Source organism: Myodes glareolus, chromosome 15, assembly GCF_982192425.1.
Source record: "Myodes glareolus chromosome 15, mMyoGla1.1, whole genome shotgun sequence".
In the NCBI taxonomy this organism is placed as follows: Eukaryota; Metazoa; Chordata; class Mammalia; order Rodentia; family Cricetidae; genus Myodes; species Myodes glareolus.
Window position 1 is genome coordinate 52,037,973 of NC_142040.1, and position 22,375 is coordinate 52,060,347.

The 22,375-nt window shown below is 38.2% G+C and overlaps 1 protein-coding gene across 3 annotated transcripts in view; it reads right to left on the bottom strand.

Moving 5' to 3' along the window:
* Window positions 1-3,273: 3,273 nt before the first annotated feature.
* Spef2 (sperm flagellar and cilia associated 2) overlaps window positions 3,274-22,375 on the bottom strand; it is a 157,091-nt gene continuing 137,989 nt past the window's right edge. For all 3 annotated transcript variants that reach the window (XM_048429290.3, XM_085676648.2, XM_087896945.1), the window contains 5 exons: window positions 20,675-20,767; window positions 17,592-17,771; window positions 8,761-9,003; window positions 8,491-8,613; window positions 3,274-3,410 (listed from right to left, as the gene is read on the bottom strand). In XM_048429290.3, coding sequence (XP_048285247.3) covers window positions 3,321-3,410; window positions 8,491-8,613; window positions 8,761-9,003; window positions 17,592-17,771; window positions 20,675-20,767 — 729 coding nt within the window. In that variant the 3' untranslated portion in view covers window positions 3,274-3,320. The remainder of the gene's footprint in view (window positions 3,411-8,490; window positions 8,614-8,760; window positions 9,004-17,591; window positions 17,772-20,674; window positions 20,768-22,375) is intronic.

A 22,375-nucleotide genomic window follows, 5' to 3' on the forward strand; every position in this document is an offset into this window, starting at 1 on the left:
AAATGACTTATCTATGGTATAAGACGAAGGAAATATAACTGAATTAGATAAATAATAATGAGAGAAGTAAAAGTAGGGATCATTGTCATGGAACAAAACAAGATGATCTTAAGAACAAGGGAGTGATTACAGTACGAACGAGCAAAACATGTCCACAGATTTATTTTCTATTCATTGATGTCACAAGAAGGCTACCCACATTAATGGTTAAAATTCAAGTGCAAACCAAAGAAATAATGGAAAACTCAAGTAACGAAAAAAGTTGTTTCTTTGAAATAATTGGCAACTTTTTAGCCAGAAAACGTAAACATGATTGACAAGCATAAAGAATAAAAAATAGAATCACCAATGTAGAAACTGTGAATACTAAACATAGAGGTGGGGCTGGGAAAACAGCTCCCTTGGTTCAGTGATTGCTCTGCTAAAGTGAAGACCTGAAGACCATCCCCAGAAATGTTAAAACATCTCTTCTCCCTGCCTGCTCTGGGGCATGCATGTAATCCCTGAGTGACAAAGGACAGATCCCTGGAGTTCACTTGAGATCCCTGGTTTAATCAGGATTGATCCTGATTGACAAGTTCCATGCCAGCGGGAGACCCTGTCTAGGTGAACAAGGAAGACCACTCCTGAGAAACAACACTAAAGTTCTCCTCTCCACACACATGCTCCTGAGTACACACAAACAAAGGGAATTGTTAGAAAATGCTTTTAAAATTAATCTAAAATCTAAGATACAATTAAACTAATCCTTGAAAGACATTAGTGTAGAAAACGATAAACTGAATGATCTCATAGCTACTAAATTAATTGCAAGTAAAACTTTTTCAATGAAGATAACATTAGATCAGAAGATTTAATAGAAGTTACAGAGAATGTCTAAGGAAGAAAATCTAAGTCTAAAAGGTTTTTTCATAAAAGAGGAACTACATGGCAACTTATGACACAAGCTATAATTAATCTGATATGAGAACTGAATATTTTAGGACAATGAAACTGCAGACCAATGTAGTAGAAAGCCACTTGTTTGTTTTCCTGACCGTCCAGACTCCCGAAATAATCACACAGAAACTATGTTATTTAAATCACTCCTTGGCCAATCACTTAAATGTATTGCTAGCTAGCTCTTACATCTAGTATTAACCCATTTCCACTATTTTATATTTTACCATGATGCTCGTGGCCTACCGGTAAGGTTCCACCATGTCTGTCTCTGGCAGTGGCTCCATGGCTTCTCCCTGACTCCGCCTCCTTTCTTCCAGCTTTCAGTGTAGTTTTCCCCGCCTAGCTCTGCCCTACCCTATTACAGGCCCAAAACAGCTTCTTTATTAACCAATGGTATTCACGGCACACAGAGGGGAATCCCACATCAGACCAACATCTGTTTGAAATGTAGATTTAAAAAAAAATCAATAAAATGTTAGGGACTCAAATCTAATGCCATACAAAATGTAATACATTTCTATAATGTAAACCTATTTCATCACACAAAATTAATACAATATAGTTTCCCATATCCTGATACTAAAGAGGCAATATTATATAATGATTTTGAATGCACAAAACATTGTCATAGTTGAACATTTTTATAATAAAACCTAGTGTCATAAAGTAAGAGAAATGAGGTTATATATACCATACTCTAAAAGCAATCTGGAAGTACAAGGAGAAAGGATAGAGAAAGAAATACTATAAGGATAAGAAGAGTAGAGTGAAGAATTTTCCCAATGTACTTGAATCTTAAGCTTGTTTGTATACTGAGAAGTAACCAAAGGATGCAGACAAAACAAAGACAACATTGCATAAGTTTGACTGAGAAATTGTTTTTGAATCACTTCTCTGCCATTTAACTTGTATGCCATTTGGTATCCTTATTTGTAAAACAGGGAAAATAAGTCTTGACCCCACACAGCATAGCTCCATAGCTCAGAGCAGGTGCCTGAGGCCTTCCAGTCTCCTCTTTGCTTTTGTTTTCTGATTGTAAAAAAAAAAAGAAAGGAAGGAAGGAAGGAAGAAAGGAATGAAGGAAGGAAAGAAGGAAGGAAGGAAGAAAGGAAGGAAGGAGAAAAATAAAGCAAGCAAGCAAACAAAAATTATTTTCTAACAGTTTAGAAAATTTTTCAAAAATGAATCAGAACATGTGGTAATGCAATGAGAACATTACTGAAGGAATGTAAACAAGAACTGAGCATCAGGAAGACTAGATGGGAATGGGGTCATTTGTGCTTTACTGTGATTGTCAAGTGCCAATAAGAAATATAGCTGAGAAACATGGATGGTGCTGAGGAGAGTGATGACGCTGGAATGAGTTTGATGGAGGGAAGACTTCAGCCATAGGGAAAGAGGGCAATGTATTCTGACGAGGTCAATGTTGTGTCAAAGTAAATGACCTAGAAACAATTATGGCAAGCAGTTAGAGAGGACACCTCCCTTTAACCTATGATTTGGAAAAGATAATGATCTCCTTTGCATGTTTGCCTCGACAGCTGTGGTGAGGTGTGATTATATTAAAGAGGAAAAGGTGGGTCCTGGAAGTCAGTGGACACAGAGCCAGGTGAGAACTTTAGCTTGAGCCATACCTGTAATTTCATAGAAGTGGAAGACTTATCAGAAGTTTGGCTGTGAATAGATAACTTATTCATGTTAACTCTCCCATACATATGGAAACAAGAGGAGGAGGACCCACCAAGAGATCCTCAGAGATCCTCAGAGAGAATAACCAATCGAGGGAGCCAGGGAGGGCATCATATTAAGCTAGCCACTCAAGAACAGGACTACTCATTTCTAGGACATTTTCTTGAGATGACTACCATTAAATTTGATTTCTGGTTAATCATGTAAACAGCTGTCTATGAAGGGAATTTTGTATTTTAGGAGAAATTAGCACAAATACTTAAAACTGTGACTGGTTTAGCAGCTCAATGATGAATCTTTTTTTTGGCTACTGGAATGAACATTTTAGTTTTATAATATATCAAACAAGGTTTGGAAAATGAAGAAAAGCTCTGCTCTGATATAGAGTTTTGGAAGGATTTTCTATATAGACTTTCCTATAGGGAGTCTTCATGACTCATGAGTGCATTTATTTTGAGTGTGTTGTTTCTGGTAATTTCTATTTCCAGAATCACTTAAATTTCATCTTTATACCTTTTATATTTTCATCTCTTTTTTGAGGGTTAAGATTAAAATGTTCTCTGATTTGGGAAAGGATCGTTCTCAGCTGAGAAGGAATCAATCCTACAGCTGCAATAATAACACACAGGACAGACACCATGGTCAATTTGAGTATGAAGCTTTATTTTACATTATAAAAAACATAGCCTTCATTTCTTTTCCTCTGTAAGTCTTGAAGGTGAACTTTCTCCATCACTGCCTTGGGCATGTTCACTCCTTTGAAGAATCATTTTAATATCCTAAGAGAGAAAAATCAAAGAGACGTTACAAATGAAAATAAAGAATTTATGACTGATGGACATCTTGTATTGGCAGTGACTAAACAGATAGTTGCTTGTCATTTACTCTTTTTTTTGTTTCCTTGAGAAAAATCTTCACCATTTAGTGTAAATGCTATTCTGAAACCATGTAGTGGTATCCCTGGAATGATATCTAAGGGTTTCAGAAATTCTTCTTTATAGTCCTATAATGGAGTTGTCATGTTAAGTAATATTTATAAAAGTGATTACTCAACTCTATCATATAGTGTGTAAACCAAAAGATTATTTTCCTATTAATGAATAATACAGTATTCATACTTTATTAAAGAAATATTATAATGCCAAAATAATTACATCTACATAGAAATTTAAACATAGAAAATTTGAGCAGTAGATTTTTTTCCTTGGACTTTTCTATTTCTTCATTTTCTTCTTACTATCAGAGGTATCAATATTCTAGCAATTTAATGTCTAAATTTTATAAAAACACAATTTTTTTTCAAAATAAATGTAAACTGATACATGTAGAATGAATATTAGCATATGTCTTAAACACAAAAATTGCATAGTGATGGCAGTTTAACTTTATTTCTTATCACAATTTAAGAAAGTAATTTAAGAATCTAAGTTTCTTTATTCCAGAGCTGAGTTCCAGAGCTTTCAGCCTGTGGTCATCTTAACTATGAAGACACAGGCTGTTTCACTCTCTAACTTGGCTTCCATATCTGTCACTCTGTCAGTCACTGACGGGAAGCACACTGAACCATTCCCTTGAGGGATCTCATTCCTTCAAAACACTGATTTCCTTACAGGCAGAGGCCAACCTTGAGTAAGCTAAGAGGAAAAGATCAGCAGCTCCCATTGACTTCTAGGTCCCACTTGGGGCAATTATAGAGGACAGGCACTTATTGGTTGGCCAGGCATGAGTTTAGAGATTGACATTTCACAGCATGGGCAAAATGACATGATGTGCTCCAGATACATGCCAACCAACACTGGCTAAATCCAGGATGAAAGAGGGTGCCACAGCCATCAGTGGCAGTGACTGGAGAGGGGACCGATGGTGTCAGATGCTGGGCACAGACAGACGTTCTGCAAACGAAGTATAGAAGCAGATGTCAGATGTTGTAAAAAAGATAAAAGTAAGGTTGGAGAGTATTTCCAAATCAGATGTCTTGGGGACAGAGTGGGACGAAAATAACTTTCCAATTATGATTACAGTTGCACAAAGTTGGGTCTGTGTTTGTAGACACTCTCTTTGTCATGCTTTGATTTTAACACTGAAAGAATTGTTTCTATTTCCCATTGGAGACGTGCTTTGTTTGGGAGATTTCCACCCAAACCTCAATTGTTTGGCATGTGCTCACTATAAGAAATGGTTTGGGTTAAGTTGCTCTTATAGAAAAATAATTTATTGAGTTCTGTTTGTCAATGTTTTTGTAACAAAAAATTGCTTCACAGCAATGGAGTTATGGTATTCTCACTAATTTGGTAACATTTACCCAACACATTTTTCTTAATAATTTAAGAACACTTTTGAACATATTTTCTTTGTATGAAGTCTAGAGGAGTAGAAGTAAATACATGATGTAAACTGAAAATCTGTAAAATCCAGCACCAAAATCTAGAAGTTACAGTTGTGTTTACCACTGGGACTTCAGTTAAGCCCTGGATCTTTTCCAGGGAAAACTTTGTTTTTTGACAGAGAGCCACCTGTCTGTCCATCTACCTATCACTTTTCATGTTTCATTTCAACTGCAAGATTTCTTGGGTCCTGATACTTCCATATCTTGTATCAGTATCAGTAGTGGTATCTACAGTCATCTGCCAGGAACTGAGCTCAGCACTTTGTGTGTGTCAACTTCTTCCATCCATACACGAGCCCCATGAGGAAAGGCTGGTAGTTATCTCAATGTTACAGTTGCGGAACACAGGATACTGTGAGATTACATGCCCAGAACCGCGTATTTCCAAGATCCTATAATTCATGCTCATAAGCACAGAACCAGGGCACCTTAAAACAGGGGCAAAACTAAGGTGTTTTGCTCATTACATATAATCCACTTTTTAAAAAAATATATTTTTAATATATATGTATGTACACATATATTTTAATATTGTAGCGTGTAAACACAGACCTTGTAAACACAAAGCTGTTAAGCAACAGCCTCCAGCTTCCCACTGTTTATAATAGCAAACAACTTTTTAACCTTGAAAAACCACACTCTAGGTTTTGCTCTTCTTATCTCGAACGATCTTTAAATAACATCACTGTGGTTAAGGTTCATTTAAAAATGTGATCTATTTACTTGAACATGGATATCTGGAGCAAACACTAACATCACAGGTATGAGATCTCCCCATGTCTGCAATGTTTACTTCTTTCTGCTTTTTCCCTCCCTCCCTCCTTCCCTCCCTCCCTCCCTCCCTCCCTCCCTCCTTTTTTTCCTCTCTCCTTCCCTTCGGTTTTGATTATCAAAAATAAGAATGGAATGCTGTAGTGGACAAGACCTCCCTTTGATCTCAAATACCTATTTTAGGCTTTCCAGGTCATTGGCAAACTCTTATTTATAAAATCATGCCAGTGAGAATCACAGTTTTCCACCTTGTCTTTTGATTACTGGGATCAGGCACAGAAGATGTGAAAAGTTTAAGGATCTGACTCAGACTTATAAAGGAGCATCCTACCACTGAATTAACTCGCTAATATCTTACTAGCTAATGGAGAAATGAACTAGCTCTCTACTGTGTTAAGTGATACTGACCCTAGGCACCTGTTTAACTGTACAATGGTTAGGAGGATGGGTTCTCAGAAAAAGCGTGAATTGAATACCTAAGAAGTTGTTGGGATTGTACAAAATGAGTTTTGGTGATCAAGGTATCAAAATTTTCCTGACATACAGTAGGTGGTGACTTGGAATATTTGGTATCCTACTACACTCTGGCATAAGGAAGCGCAAAGTCCTACTTTGGTGTCAAAACCTGCAGTATCAATCTTCCTTGCTCTGCAGTCCTCTCTAATGTGGGAGTCATCCAGCTTCTGTCCTCCAGTTCAAAAGAACTCTTAGTGTTACTATGACTAGACACTACCTTATAGGAAAAAATAAACACTTTTCAAAGTGGGAGAAAATATTTAGAAGAATTGTGTAGCCTCTAGATTTTCCAGGGGATTTTGCAGCTCTTCAGAGGTTGACTCTCAAAGCTGGTCATTTCAAGGCTTCTACTCTCAGGCAGGAACCTGGTCAGAATCATCTCTGGCCCTGAAAAGAGCCATTGATCTGCCCAGATTTTGCATGTGGTTTTCTTCCAATTAAGGGAGGAAATAATTGGGCTGTTAGTTTATGTTTTTACTTACTCTGGGCAATAGAAAATGAATTCTATTATACATTATTCTAAGAGATTTAGTAATTATTTTAGTAGATTAGATGGCACATCTCCCCTTATATGTGGAACAGATTGTGCAGGGTGAGATGGTGTTTAAACAATCAGTTATTGAACTCACCCTATTTGAAAAAAGAGAGAAACGGTAACATGATATGTTTAGGTGATACGGAAATGTTTAGAGATGAAGAAATAGTAATACCCTCCCATACGAAGAAGCCTATTGATTCCTCAATTGTTTCATCAAATTCTATTTAAAATTTGCTTTAATTTTTTTAGTTTTAATTATTTTTACTAAGTCATTGGAATCATCCTCTACCCTTTGCAGACAGCCTTTCAAGGGGTCGGACACTCCTCTTCCATCCAGTCCTGCTTCTATTCTTTGATCCAAGCCTGCCTTCTACCTAAGATGCCCACATCATCCCATGCCAATAGGAAGAGATATTTTCCCCTATCCCTTGTAAAATCCTAATTGTCTCTACTCTCTTTGTAGCCTGTTACTTCTATGCTTCTAGTACACACAAGTCACAGTTTGAACAACTATAATTTCATACTTGATTTGTTTACATTGTGTCACTATTTGACAATTCTTACATTTAAAAATTATATTGTAAATATAAGTGGAATTTTTGTGTGGGCAGAAGTCATGTTTGTTACTCATTTCATCACCCTTCCCATGGGAGCTTCTGCTACTGAACTCAAGGATAACGCTCAATACTGAACAAAATTCATAGCAGCAATTTACATGTTTTCCGTGCATCATGCCAGCTAATCTTTACCAAAACATTTTGCACAGAAATAATCAAATCTCTGTACAGAACAACCTGGTACCACCCTGGAGCAGGCAATCCTGAGTTGTATAAAAAGGCAAGCTGAGTGAACCACATGGAAAAAAACCAGTAAGCAGCATTCCTCTACTTTTTCTGTAGGAACCTTGAGTTCCTACCATGGCTTCTTCTTCTGATGATAGACTGTAATCTCTAAAGCAAATAAACCCTTTCCTGGCTAAGTTGCTTTTGATTAGAATGCCTTATCAGCAATACGAAACAAACTAATACACTAACATGAGAATATTAGCACATTGACCATATATGCCATGATTTGAAAATGGTGATTATATCCGCACTTGGCTGGAAACTACAGTCTTGATTAGCCCTTATGGGCAGCAGAAGTCCTGGTCTCCACACCAGTGGTTCGCAGTCTGTGGGTTGTAACCCTCCAAAAGGCCACCAGAAAACACAGATATTTATGTTACAATTCATAAGAGAAGCAAAATTATAGCTATGAAGTAGCAATTAAGATGATTTTATGGCTGGGGGGATCACCACAACACGAAGAACTGTGTTAAAGGATGCAGCATAAGGAAGGTTGAGAAACACGCTCTACACTTTTCTATTGTAGACAAGTATCATTATTTGGCCCAAACCATTCATATTTCTATTAGTTCATATACTTGGCTTTAACTATAATCCACCAACAGCCCTCTGCTATATACCCAAGGTAGCACCATGTACTAAGTAGATAGATGCATAATACTGAGAATGGCTTCAATTGTGCATTAGAGATTGCCTGCTCTGGGCAAGGCCAGCTTGTTGTTCTTTAATAGTTCATGGTAGGGATGCACAGCATGCTCTTAGCTGGGACCACCCAAATTAGGACAATTTTGACTCGTACTCACAGGAATTTTATAGTCTAAGTAATTTGCAATCAGGTCCTGAATGTAAGGATGTTTCAAGAGAATGTTAACTTCAACTGGCTCCAGGTTCTTGGCCCCCAGGTCCTGAAAAGTCTTTATGAAGTTCTTTAAAAAAAAGAACAAAAGTGAAATCAATTTACTTTGCAATCTTGAAGTTATTTTAAAGTAGATTCATATAATAAAGTAATTCAGCATAGGCTCACACAATACAGTGTGCTCCTGAAGGAATTCCATGCAAACAATCTAACTAACCTCTGCATAGATGTTCTCTATCTTCAGGTAGCTGGCAAATCTATTAGCGTCCAGGACTTCGCTTCCTCCTCCAAACACTTTGAGTAGTGTTTCCATGGAAATCTTTTCAGGATTTGCATTTTCGGGGATTTCTTCTTCCTTCTGGTCCCTCTCATCTTTCTCCTCTTTCAGTTCCCGCTCCTCTCTTGTCACGTCCTCGGCCTCGGGAAACTCCTCATTGGGACTCACAGTGGAGATGGAGGTCTGTCAAATCAAACGATGTTAAGCCAGACTGAAGTGCTTCCAACAATAGAAATTACCAGTCCATTCATTACATGAGAACTGTACACAGGAAGGCCAGTGCTTATCACAAACCCACTAAACAAACTGTAGAAGAAAATGTACTTGTTACATTCAAAACCAGTGTCAAAATCCTAGAGCACTTTAGCTCATAGTATCCAGAGGTCCGGTGTGCAATGTGCCCCTTTCATCTTAACCAACCCTCATGACCAAGTATCCTACATGACCAGGTACATAACATTCCTCATAAATGTACAAAGAAATAAATTAGTTTAATTGATTCCCAACATCTATAGATGATAGAATTACTGTTTGAAATTGATTTCAATTGAGGTTATGGCAAGTCAATTTCCAAAGTCAGGTTGGGATTATTATTGATGCTTTCCAAAATTGACCTGACTTCAGGTGTTCTATTTTCATGTATAGCTAAGACAATGTTGCCTCTGTAACAATATCCTAAATACTGAAAGTCATAAAAGTAATTGTATATCTTGATTTTATAGGCACAGATTAAGAATGATCATGAATATTTGTGGATAAAAGAGTTTTGGATATAGAAGTTAATTCGGTAAAAAAAGATGATTTATAATCCCCAAAGTGGGAGATTAGTGACACAAATGAGAGTTTTGTGAGGACCCAGTTCTGTTGTAAAAACTATGGTTTGGAATGATACCTACCTAACAAGAATGCATTCACAGAATACGTTTTAAAAATCCCAGAAAACATAGTAGTCATGTAACTACTTATCAATAAAATAAAGGGCACATTATATTACAGTATCAACAATGGGAAAAATACAGTGATTTCCTTATTCTTCGGAGTTTCTGCAGTAAATTTGTAAATATAGAGCCACACGAGTACTTTGGCTAACAACAACAACAACAACAAAAAATCAGTATTTACTTACTCAGCATAGAGAAATACAGTTTTAAATTTTGGTTGATCAGATATCTGAGAATACATGGATTCTGATTTTCCTTTACCATTAGAAACGGGGAACTTATAATTTAAGAGAGTACCGATGTCTTTAAATACTCAATTCAGGTGATTAATTGTTGGTTAAGAGCTTTCTAAATAAATGTGACATGCCATACATAACAGCATGCAGGCAATAAATTAAGCCTTTGGTAGTTATGTGTCCCCATAGAGATTTTGGAGGGACTGTTATCAGAGCTAAAAAAATGAGGTTGCAATTGTTTTAGCTTGGAGAGATTACCTTGCTTTTATGGGGGGGGTTATATATTTTGTAAATATAAAATTTAATTAAATTTTGAAAAAGAGGTTATCACAGTTGAATATTTGGTGATTAAATACATATTCCCACACTTGTTAAAATATATATTTCTTTACCTTGTTTCCACTTACAATGATTAAAAAACATAAAATTGAATCTGGAAACAGGTTTTAATGTCTTTGCTTTGGGTCCTTTGTGATTACTTTTACAGTTACTCATCAATAGGTTTCTAGGTCAGCAAAACATTTGCTAGAGTAAGATGAATATAGATTGGACATAAAATTGAGTGCTTAATAAATGGGCATTTATGTAAAATTTAGCACAGGCACCGTGGCAACAGGGTAAAGACAGTACCTGTGAGTTAACAAAATACTAGTTTATTTGATGTGCAGGCAGTTTAAAGGTTAGGAAAATCTGGCCTCCTCATCACTATTTGCATAGTTAAAACATACTGCCTTTTAAAAGATCCAATATATGCATCATGGAATAAATAATCTTTAATCCAAAATGTAATAATTTAAATGTCCAACATTTTAGGAAAAGGAGTCCTTCTCTTACTAATGCCAGAGGCTTCTTTTGTTTTTAATTCCTGTTGATTTTGCCCTTTAGACTTGGAATACACATTATGGCCCAATGGTAAGAGAGGAAAGGGTGGAAGGAACAGTCTGTGTTCTTAGAGGCGTAAGTATAAAAGGCATATTCAAGAAAAGGGATCCACACTAACAGACACCAGAGAGAGAAACCAGTGTTAGTAGCAAGAAGAAAAGCCAGTGCTTTTGAATATTTACTTGCAGCATCAGATCAGAGAGATCCATGAGGTTTAAACAGAGGACTGGGGCATCCTTGAGCACTGTGCTCTGCTGCTCTGACTCTCAGAGACCGACCTCAGAGCCTTTCGATAAGCATCCCCCTGAAATGATGCCCGGACAACTTTCTGACCATGCATTTCTCTTACTCACTCGGCTCAGCTCTAATCTGACACAGAAAAAGTGTTGGTTCTGAGAATGAAAGCCAAGGGAAAGAGTGAGTAGAAGTGTGTGCTTCCAACTCCAGGATCTCAATCATGCGCCAAGGGCAGTTAACAAGTTAACAACGATGTGGGAGCTGCCAACTAACATTTTCCTAAGTCTGACATCACAGAGGTTCCAGAATTCTTTTCCATTTTTCCCAAATTTCCCTCACTTACGGATTAAGTTCACCAAAACTAGTACATTCTTGATAAATGCTTTGCTTCTGAACTTTTAAAAAAATTACCTAAGAAGCCATCGCTTTCCACAGAGGGTCTGGGTTTCATTGGATAAAAGCAGCATGGCGGTAAAGACACAGAAGGAAGAATAAAGTGTGAGTGGGACTTCCAGTTGTCATAATAGTATAGGCAGAAGGTAAAAACAGCGATTTGACAGAATGTCTTGAGTGTGCATAGAGGTTGATTTCTGAGTGAGGTCTTTGCAGACTCCTGGGATTGCAGGAGTTGCCCAAGAAGCTAGGAATGGACAGGATGAATGAATGGAATGATTGGGATAAAACACTATCCAGGAATGAGTGGGAGCGAGTGGGGTGGACAATTCTTGTGCTTTTGAAGTGCTTAGAGTTCATTCCATGTCTGGAACAATCAGTCCCTGACAGCTGAAGAGAGAAATGTCGCAACCTCCACAGTCATCTTTGGTTTCTACTGCATAATAGTTTAGTTCCTAAACAATATCCTTGTGCGTCAAGAAAGTTCTTGAGCACAGCTCTCAGATGAAGCTACTTTCCTGGGTAGGAACACCAACATGAGGTAGTGAGTGAGTCAGGGACAATAGGAATTCAGGCCATTTATTGTAGGTGGCTTGGTGCCACCCACCATAGCAGGTGCATGTTGCTATAGTAATGGCTTTGGCACAGCGTCTCACTCTTTGGTCTTTCTTACTCTGAGCAGAATTATTTGTCCCTCTCCTTGTCTCTTTGCTCCCATAGCTGAGACTCCATTTCTTAACCACTGCCTGTCTTCTTTTCTGTGTTCACAAATACTGAACATTTGTGTGTGCAGCTACTTTGGAGAAACCAAGACTGACTTGATTAGATACCAAATGGGGATGATCTGGACACAGAAGTCAATGAATGGGAAAAGCCCTGCATGGATTCCTACATCTCCTTTCTTACCTCATTTCTACTCTTTCCTTAGTCTGTGCTCAAAAGAGCAGCCCAGTGGGACCCCGGGATGATCTAAGATGGGTGACTGTGCTCTTCCAATGACATCATCTCTTAAAGGGCAAAGCTGAGCTAGGCTCTCCCCTCAGCCCTTACTATCCAGTTCTGCTAACCCATGAAATTTGGGGAGACAGAGGCTGAAATAAATTACCTATGAGAAGAACCTTGTGGCAGAGAGAAAGGCTGGAAACTCTCCCGCTAAAGAGAGCTGGTACTGTCTGGAGACACTGGCACAGGTTTGAAGGGGCCTCAGAGTATCTAAAGGTAACCTGTGACTCCTAATAAACTCCATGTGTGGTAGTTTGAATAACAATGCCCCCTTCACAGGTTCATATAGTTGAATGATTGATCATCAGGGAGAGGCACTAGTTGAGAAGAATTAGAAGGTGTGGTCTTGTTAGAGGAAGTGTGCCACTAAGCATGGGCTTTCAAGTTTCAAAAGCCCAAACCAGGCCCAATATCCTTTCTTTTCCTGCTGCCTGAAATTCCAGATGTAGAACTCAGTTACATCTGCAGTACTCTACCTGACTGCTTGCCACCATCCCTCCCGTCATGCTGTTAAAGGACCAAACCTCTGAAACTGTAAGCAAGCTCCCAATTAGTTGTTTTCTTTCACAAAAAATGCCTTGGTCATGGTGCCTTTTCATAGCAATAGAACAGTGACTGTAGCACCATATAGCAGGAGTATGTGAATAAAGCCCATGACACACAGATCATTCACAAAGCCCACCTTGCAAAATAAAAGACCAACCTCTTGTACAACGAACTGTTGAGTTTCAACCTTTCTCTCCTCTATAATCACCATCCTCTCTTTGAAAGTGTACTATTTCTCAATAAATAATATTTTTTCTGCTATGACTCAGTGTCCATACTCAGTTCTTTGTTATGGAAACCCAGATATCTAACTGAATGTCCACCTCACCCAAATATCATTCAATATCATTGTTGGTATGGCTGTTTTTTTTTTTAAACCTGTAAGGTCCAGCTTCATCTCAACACATTTGTATTTACCTACATGCACTGCCATGTTTTTGTTAGTCTTTATGTTTAAAGCTACCGTCTGACAGTTCTGTATTTTGTTTATTTAGTTATTACCTACCACCATCCTACCAGATGCCTTTATCCATTGCTATAACCTGAGTACAGGGGCACTCAGGAAACACAACTGCTCACTAAATGTTTGTGGAAACAATGATACTTCTGCATCCTATGTGGACTCATCCTGCTGAGAAGTTCAGGGTGTAATTTTGCCCCACTAAGAATGTCCTTAGTGCCATCAGGGGAAGACTGCTTATAAACCTTGATAGTAGGTTTCTGAGATCTTGGAGAATGGAGAAGCTTCTGGTTCACTGAAGTATGATGAAAGCATACCCAGAAGAGAGAAAGACAAGACCAAAGGCAAAGAGACAGGGAGCAGGCACAATTGCCTCCTGAGACTGAGGTCCCACAAAGCCTGCACAGATGTGGGCCCTATGGAATCCCAGAGGTGAGAATGGAAGTGTATGCAAGTCCCCATCCCTAACACAGAAGCATCTCCAATAGATAACTGCTAACAAATGAAAAATTAGCTTTCCCCAAGGGAGTCTCACTGTGTATAGAAGAACACACTTAAGGCCAGGTGCATCCATGCCCACCAGTAGATGACCAACACAATATGAACCTAATGGTGTCTTTGGAGGCCTTTTTAGTCCCATATAATATTATCTGGGATTTTATTTTTTCTTAAACTTTACAGGTCCTTTTTATTAATTTTTATTGAGCTCTACATTTTTCTCTGCCTCCCCCTCCCCGCCTCTCCCCTATCCCCTTCAACCCTCCGCCAAGGTCCCCATGCTCCCAATTTACTCAGGAGATCTTGTCTTTTTCTACTTCCCATGTAGATTAGATCTATGTATGTCTCTCTTAGTGTCCTCATTGTTGTCTAAATTCTCTGTGATTGTGGTTTGTGGGCTGGTTTTCTTTGCTTTATGCCTATGGATGAGTACATGATAACTGTCTCTCTATGTCTGGGTTACCTCACTCAAAATAATGTTTTCTAGCTCCATCCATTTTCCTGCAAAATTCAAGATGTCATTATTTTTTTTCTGCTGTAGTACTCCACTGTGTAAATGTACCACATTTCCTTATCCATTCTTTGGTCTAACCCAATATACTTTATCAGATCACCATGGTTTATAACTAGAAGTCAACAGCAATACTAATTCCAGAAAACTCACAAACACATGGAAATTATACAATGCTCACCTGAATCATCAATGGGTCAAGGAAGAAATAAAGGGATAAATTAAAAATTTTCTAAAATTTAATGGAAATGACCACACAACATACGCAAATTTGTGTAACACAATGAAAGCAGTGTTAAGAGGAAAGTTCATAGCACCAAACACCTAAATAAAGAAGCTAGAAAAATTCTACACTAGTAAATTAACAGAATATTTGAAAAGGTTAGCACAAAAATAAGCAAACTCACCTAAGAGAACTAGATGGCAGGAAATTACTAAATTGAGAGCTGAAATCAACAAAATAGAAACAAAGAAAACAATACAAAGAATCAATGAGACAAAGAGTTGGTTCTTCGAGAAAATCAACAAAATAGACAAACCTTTATCCAAACTAATCAAAAGGCAGAGAGAGAATATCCAAATTAACAAAATCAGAAGTGAAAAGGGGGACATAACAACAGACATGGAGAAAATACAGAGAATCATCAGGTCATATTTTGAAAACCTGTACTCCACAAAATTGGAAAACTTAAAGGAAATGGACAACTTTCTGGATAAACATCATTTACCAAAATTAAATCAAGACCAGAGAAGCAAATTAAACAGACCTATAACTGCTGAAGAAATAGAAACAGTCATCAAAATTCTCCCAACCAAAAAAAGCCCAGGACTAGATGGTTTCAGCTCAGAATTCTACAAAACTTTCAAAGAAGAACTAATACCAATACTTCTAAATTATTCCACAAAATAGAAACAGGTGCTTTGTATAAATATTTTGGTTTGTAGTTTTATGTTTTTATGTGATTTCTGTGTATCTCTGCATCTATATATGTTTCTTAAGCTTTTTCTTTGGTTCTTTTTCTTCTTTTTTGTCCTATTCTTGTTTGTTTTTTATTTTATATTTTATTATTATTAATTCTTCAGATGAGTGTTTGGATCCTAATGAGAGAAAGAAAGGATGTGGATTTGGGTAGGTGATGTAGTGGAGAGGATCTCAAAGGAGTTGGGAGAGGGAAAACCATATCAGAATATATTATACACCTATTTTTCAATTTAAAATATATATAGCTTTCTAGCTTTTAAAAATTATGTTTATATATTCACTAGTTTGAGTTACTGCCCTGTTTGGTACATCATTACTTCATTTCTTAGGGCATGGATAAGGCAATTAGATGGAAGCCATTCAGGAGAGAAAACACTTTCCAGATCTTGCCCTAAGTCTCAAGATGCAAAGCAAGACAAGTGACTGCTGCCCACCAATACCCCCCATAGACAAGGGCTCACTGCCCACCAGCATCCCTCATAGACATCTGCTCACTGCCCACCAGCATTCCCCCCCATAGACATCTGCTCACTGCCCACCAGCATTCCCCCCCATAGACATCTGCTCACTGCCCACCAGCATTCCCCCCCATAGACATCTGCTCACTGCCCACCAGCATTCCCCCCCATAGACATCTGCTCACTGCCCACCAGCATTCCCCCCCATAGACATCTGCTCACTGCCCACCAGCATCCCCCCCCCATAGACATATGCTCACTGCTCACCAATATTCCCCATAGACAAGTGCCCACTGCCCACAAACATGCCCCCATACTGTTCTCTGGGTCTAAGTGAAAGATGACTTCAAAGAAATTATCACCTCATGTTAGCAAGATTGATATTAGAGGGCAGGTAGGACAGAGAATGGCAGCCACCATCTGCGATTAGGGAAATTCTCTGCCCCGGGACAGTCATTTCACTGATACCTCAGAGAAGGCTGCAGTTCAGGATTAGTTACAAAGTCAGTATAGTTTAAAGGAAGCACAATCTTTACAGGGACATAGAGAAACCACTGTGAAAGTAACAAACACAATTCTCAGAACAGATGGTCATACCACATAAGTTACTTAGGTGGGAAAATTCTGAAGTTTTCAACTGTAGAAAAGACCAATACTCCTTGCTTGTGTATTTGCTATCATGTAACTGTTAAGTCATTAGCTCTTGAATCATTAGCTCCATATGCCTTTGGAGATCCCCCTGTTATCTTATTGGGTACCTGTCTGTTCTCACTCTGGCCTGGTTCTTACTGTCAAACTGTGGTTTCAAATGTAATAGAGCCTTTCTCTTCCCATAGGTGAAAGTCGGTAAGGGTCTTTAACCTTTTCTTTGACAAATATATTAAAAGAAAATAATCATGGTTGTAATTCTGAGGGGTCTGTAAACAGCCTTCTGCTACTGTGCCCACCAAGAGCACAGAAATCCCATCAGAATTCTGCCCCTGTGAGAACAGATGGGCAACCAAAAGTCAGAAAAAGATCAAGTGGGCACCAGGAAGCATGTTACCTTGTACTGATGGGAGGCCCGTCAATCTGAAAATCCCAGGGAAAACACGTCGCTCAGAAATCATAGGGGAATGTACGATGCCTTCCAAACTAGCTAGAAAGTTTCTGTGCTGACTGAGGAAAATGATGCAAATGTCTGTGATTTTGAGGCTGAAATGGTGTCAAAATTCATAATCATGAGGATAATGTCTGAAGTCAGAGTTTGCTTCAGATACATTTTTCACATACTCTAAAACACTTGGGTCAGGTTAATAATGTGGTTCCTTTTGTTTATCATGTTCGACACTGCTGGCAAAACGCAGTCTAGTCTGCTCCTTTTAGAGCAAACTTCAACCCCACCAAGGAACTTCAAACAGATGCTCATTTCACTACAAAGGTCTATGGAGGAATTTGAGTTTCCCAATTTTAATGCAGTTGAGGAAGGTTTACTGGAAGACCTGGTACAGGTAAAACATTGTGCTGGAGACCTGGGAAAATATGATGAAGAAATGAAGCGAGGTCCTACTATGATGAGTTGATTCTTCTGGTGTCCTCACTTCCACCCAGAACCCACAGCAGGTACATTGGTGCCATGTAGTTACCTTCTCTGCGGTCAGCATAGGAGTTTCAACCTGCCGGAAGATGTGAGTTCCCACAGCCACACTGAGGGCCCGGTAGACCCCTTCCATAGTGTCCGGATGGCACGCAAAATACAGCAACATCTGAGTGTAGTCAAGCTGGGGTGGATCTTTCTCACAGTCGGCAAACAGCCTAAAGAAGAACTGTCACACACACAATTTTTAACTGGAGAGAAAACAGATTGACCATGGTAGTGAAGAGGCAGACAGGGTAATGATGAATGGAGAATCCAGGTAAGTCACAGCTAGATTTACTCAAGCGTGTGACAGCAAGTGGGTATTATGTCAGGCCACTCACTAAGTCCGTAACGATTGCTACAAGATGCAAAATAACACTAATTAGTTGCTCCAGTCATTCAACAAATGTTTATTGAATACCTTAATGAACTAGACATGGGCTTTGTAAGTCTTTAAACATGGTAAGATACCAGCTCATGAGGAGCTAATTTTTCTATGGAACAGAGTCTGCTGGACATGACAAGGATACATTCCTGATCTCACTGCCTCTGTGGTTACCAGCACAAGAGCTATGCAAGAGTGTCACCATGGAAGGGGGGTGTTAGGTCTCATGAGTCCCCACACCTCTCTGAAGGACTTATTGACAGTTAATCAGTTGAGGGTGACAGGGGTAGTATGTCCGTTCCTTCAGTGGTATAATTACGCAAATTATCCATGGTCCGGTAAATACCTTTCCACCCATGCTCATGTAGACAACCCTATTTAAATTCAATGGGTTGTATATTCAAAAACAATATCAAAATAGGAGGTAAGAAGCTGACTCATTGGAAAGAAAAGGGATTTCAGTAGGGAGAAAAGAGGAAAAGGAGACAAGGTAGTACGGGCTGAAAAGGCTAATATTCATTACAGTTATATATGTATATATAAGAATGAAATTATCAAAGAGTAAAAAGTTACATAAACACAAACAAACAATAGGCCCATAATACAGACTAAGGAATATTGTGGGGACCTCACAGTTTAGGATCAGCTGCATTTTATGAACATTGAGATGTTAAAGGTGGTGCTGAGAATACCCAAGGTTAAGAGCGTGTGTGTGTGTGTGTGTGTGTGTGTGTGTTTATGTGTGTGTGTGCGTGTATGTGCGTGCTTGAGTGTGTGTGTGTGAAAACAGTACCCAGATCATCTTTTCTGTCCTGTGGACAGCACACAGCATGTGTACATGTCTTCACTCATCTACGCTGCCAGCCGTCTTCGCCCAGGCGGATATCTCTTTCTGATTCCAGTCTCTTTTCCTCCATGAACTTTCTACCAGGATGTTAGAGCTACACCTTTCTTTGTTCCTAAAGTCATAGGCATGTTCTATGTTTCTAAGTGCTGAATAAAAAGCCACGAACACTGTCTGGGATTGACATTTCTAAAAACTACTAGCTTTCACGAAAACCATTTTTCATGTGACGTGATGGTCAAGCAGCAGCATCCCTCCCAAGTACTGAGGAGCCTTCTCCTATCACTGAGAGATGTGTTCATACAGTCATGTGGAAACCACCTTCCCAGGGCTTTGTATGAGAGACAAGTGTGGTGGCACATGCTTTGAATCCTAGCATTCAGAATGAAGAGGCAGGCAGGTACCTGTGAGTTCAAAATCACCCAGACCAGCTAGGTCTACATAGTGGTACCTTTATCCCCACAAAGGAAACGGTTCATGGGATAATTTATCTCAATCCTCCAGTTTCACATTAAAAGCATCAACAAACAACTATTAACCCTGATGGTCAAGCGCATATCTTGGACCTTGTCGGTAACTACATGACTCCTCCTTCAACTTCTCTTCTGTTGTCATGCAGCAGAAATGCTTAGGGCAAGAGAAACAGAGTTGGCTTACAGGTAACTAAGGGATGCTGAGAGTGGGAGAAATAGCCTACCCTAGGAAAGTACACTACTGGTTATTCAAAACCAAATAGTCATCCCTGAAAACATAAAATATCATGCAAACTGAGAATTTTATATTTAGTATTATATATATGTATATATATGTGTGTGTGTGTGTGTGTGTGTGTGTGTATAAAACAACAATTGATGAAAATGCTATGAATTTGAAAGAGATCAAGGAGAGCTGTATGGGAGTGTTTGGAAAGAGGAAAGGGAAGGGAAAATGATATAATTATGATATCAAAAGTAATGAAAAACTATTTTAAAAATTGAGCCCAATTGAAGAAAATTGCTTACTTAAATGTTAGAAAGGAGTTATATCCAATTTTGTACTGCAATTTTGAATTTATGACTAACTAGAAACTGAACCATCAATGTATTCTAATGAATTTGGTGTGATGTCTAAATCTATAATTCAGATTTTCCACTATATTACTGAATGTGGCTGCCCTTGAATTGATTTTTATGTAAACACTCAGTCATTTATAAAGAATTCAGAGTGACCTTCATATTTTGATGTTTTGCATCTATGTGGCCTCAGAGATTGCAGTAGATTTTAATGCTATTATTGATGCCATACTGAGGATAGCAAGCTACTTATGGACACGGGCAACATTGTTTGTACATCTCATTGTGTTTAACATAACCAAAGAAAGTAGATAAAGTGAATACTTGCAAAATGATAGAATCTTTTCCCTCAATTTTAGAATTGGAAGAATGCTTATGAGTTTTAAAATTGGAAGAATGGCTTATTATAGATATAGATAGATGAGAAACAAAACAAAACAAAAACAACTGAAATCCAAGCAAACCATGGAACGTTTTCAATAATCACATAGGTATTAGAAAATTTTTACCCCGTAGAATTACTTACAAAGAATGGTTCTCTGAATGAATATCAAAGCTTCAGTTTTGGGGAAACAACTTAAGGATCAAAGAAACAAGAGCAGAATTGGGAAAATTCCTCAACTCAAGGGGAAGAACAGGAAGAAAATGACTACTGCCACATGCTCACCTACTGCATAAAAAATGATCTGATTAACATCTGTGCGGTGGTTTCCACCTGTAAGCCCTTTGCTTGGAAGACTGAAGCTGAGTTACAGAATGATAATCATCTCAAAAATCAATAATAACAACAACAAAATCTTACTGGTTACCTCTATAAGATGTTCCTGCCTGTTGAAGGGCAATGGTTCAAGGGGATTTTCTGGAATTTTTACATCTTCATCTCCTGTAAACCATAGACCAGCCTACAAACAAGCAACGAACAAACAAACAAAAAAATTTACATATAATGAATATCCTTAACATATTATGCAAAGATGTAAGAGTTCCTCTTAAAGCCAAAATGTGAAAAAAAATTGTTCTACTTTGTACCCAGCAGTCTCCAAAATATAGGGTAGAGAAGACATGGAGAGTTTGGAGAAAAAAAAACAGATGCATTTGCATTTCTTTTAATCTCATCATTTTGCGATTTTTATTTTCATATGTGATAAAGTATTTGTTAGTGATATCATACCAACATGTATTGCACAAATAAATGTCAACATAGTAGGGATTCTAACTATGTTTTCGTGTCTGGAGTGTGAAAATCACTTGGAAGTTATGACCTCATCTTAAGTTCTCGCTGGCTACACTTTGAAGGGGTCTGTGTGCTGATATCAGTAGCCCTCATTCCCCATATCCTGGTCATATCTTCAAAATGTCTTCCTATTCCCATTTGGGAACGCTCCCACCATCTTTCCTTCTGTTCCAGTTTCACTGCTACTACTATATAGCTGTATGACCTCTGCCATGTGTCAGCCACCCAGCTTTTTTGTTTCTCTTTCCAGTCTCCTTACCTGTTTAAGTCTTTTTTTATGTGACCCTACTGAATTGCTCAGACATTCAATGTTGCTACACCAGTCTCTGCTCAGATTCAGTCTTTAGATCAGATTGTCCTTTGTGTCTAAGGTGACTTCTATCCTCCTTTTCACTCATGAAAATCAATACTTCTTTCTAAACCAGTTTTAGATCATAACACCACAGAGAGGATCCTTTAATCCGTCTCCTTTAAGCATCACCCTGACCTGACTATACCACGACCTTCTTCCACTTTGTTTGAGTTGACATTCTTGTTTGCCATTTAACACCATACAACAAGTGTTGAGTGCTAGAGTATACATTGAGAAGCTAGAATTTTATATCTAATAAGCTCTTCACACACACACACACACACACACACACACACACACACACACACACACTTGTACCAAGAGTTACTATGTTGTTTATGCCCCAAACTTTCTTTTCTTTCTTCCAAGAATTGATTGCACTTTCTGGAATAGTTAATGATAACCATGGGTTTCGTGTAGATGTGAAACACAGGTTTCTTTCTATGCTGAAAAGGAGATACTTCTACAATTAATAGAAATAAAAAATACTGTACCTGATAGGAAAATTTTCTTGATTATATTATTAGTTAGTTACTCTGTGGAGGAAATACCAATGAATTTAAAGACACAGCAACAAAATCTATACAAAAATAATTCAAAAGTCTCAACCATAAAATTTTAGTGGTGTAAAATTTTAAGCTTTAAGCTACTACGTCCGAATGTGGTTAAACTGAGAAGCAACATTCAGTTAACTGTACTGCTTTACTGGATAGCTAAATAATAGAAGCTATTTCTCCTTAAAATATGAAAACTTTCTTGACACTGTTATACTAACACTTGACTAAAGAATTTAGACTATTTGTCTTTCCTTAGAGAAGTTGTACTGTGTTTAATTTGGTCCTAGAACATCTGAATGACTGAGCTCGTGGCAACTATATGTTCTCACTGGTAAAAGATGAGTTGGTGCTTCAAAAGTATGTAATT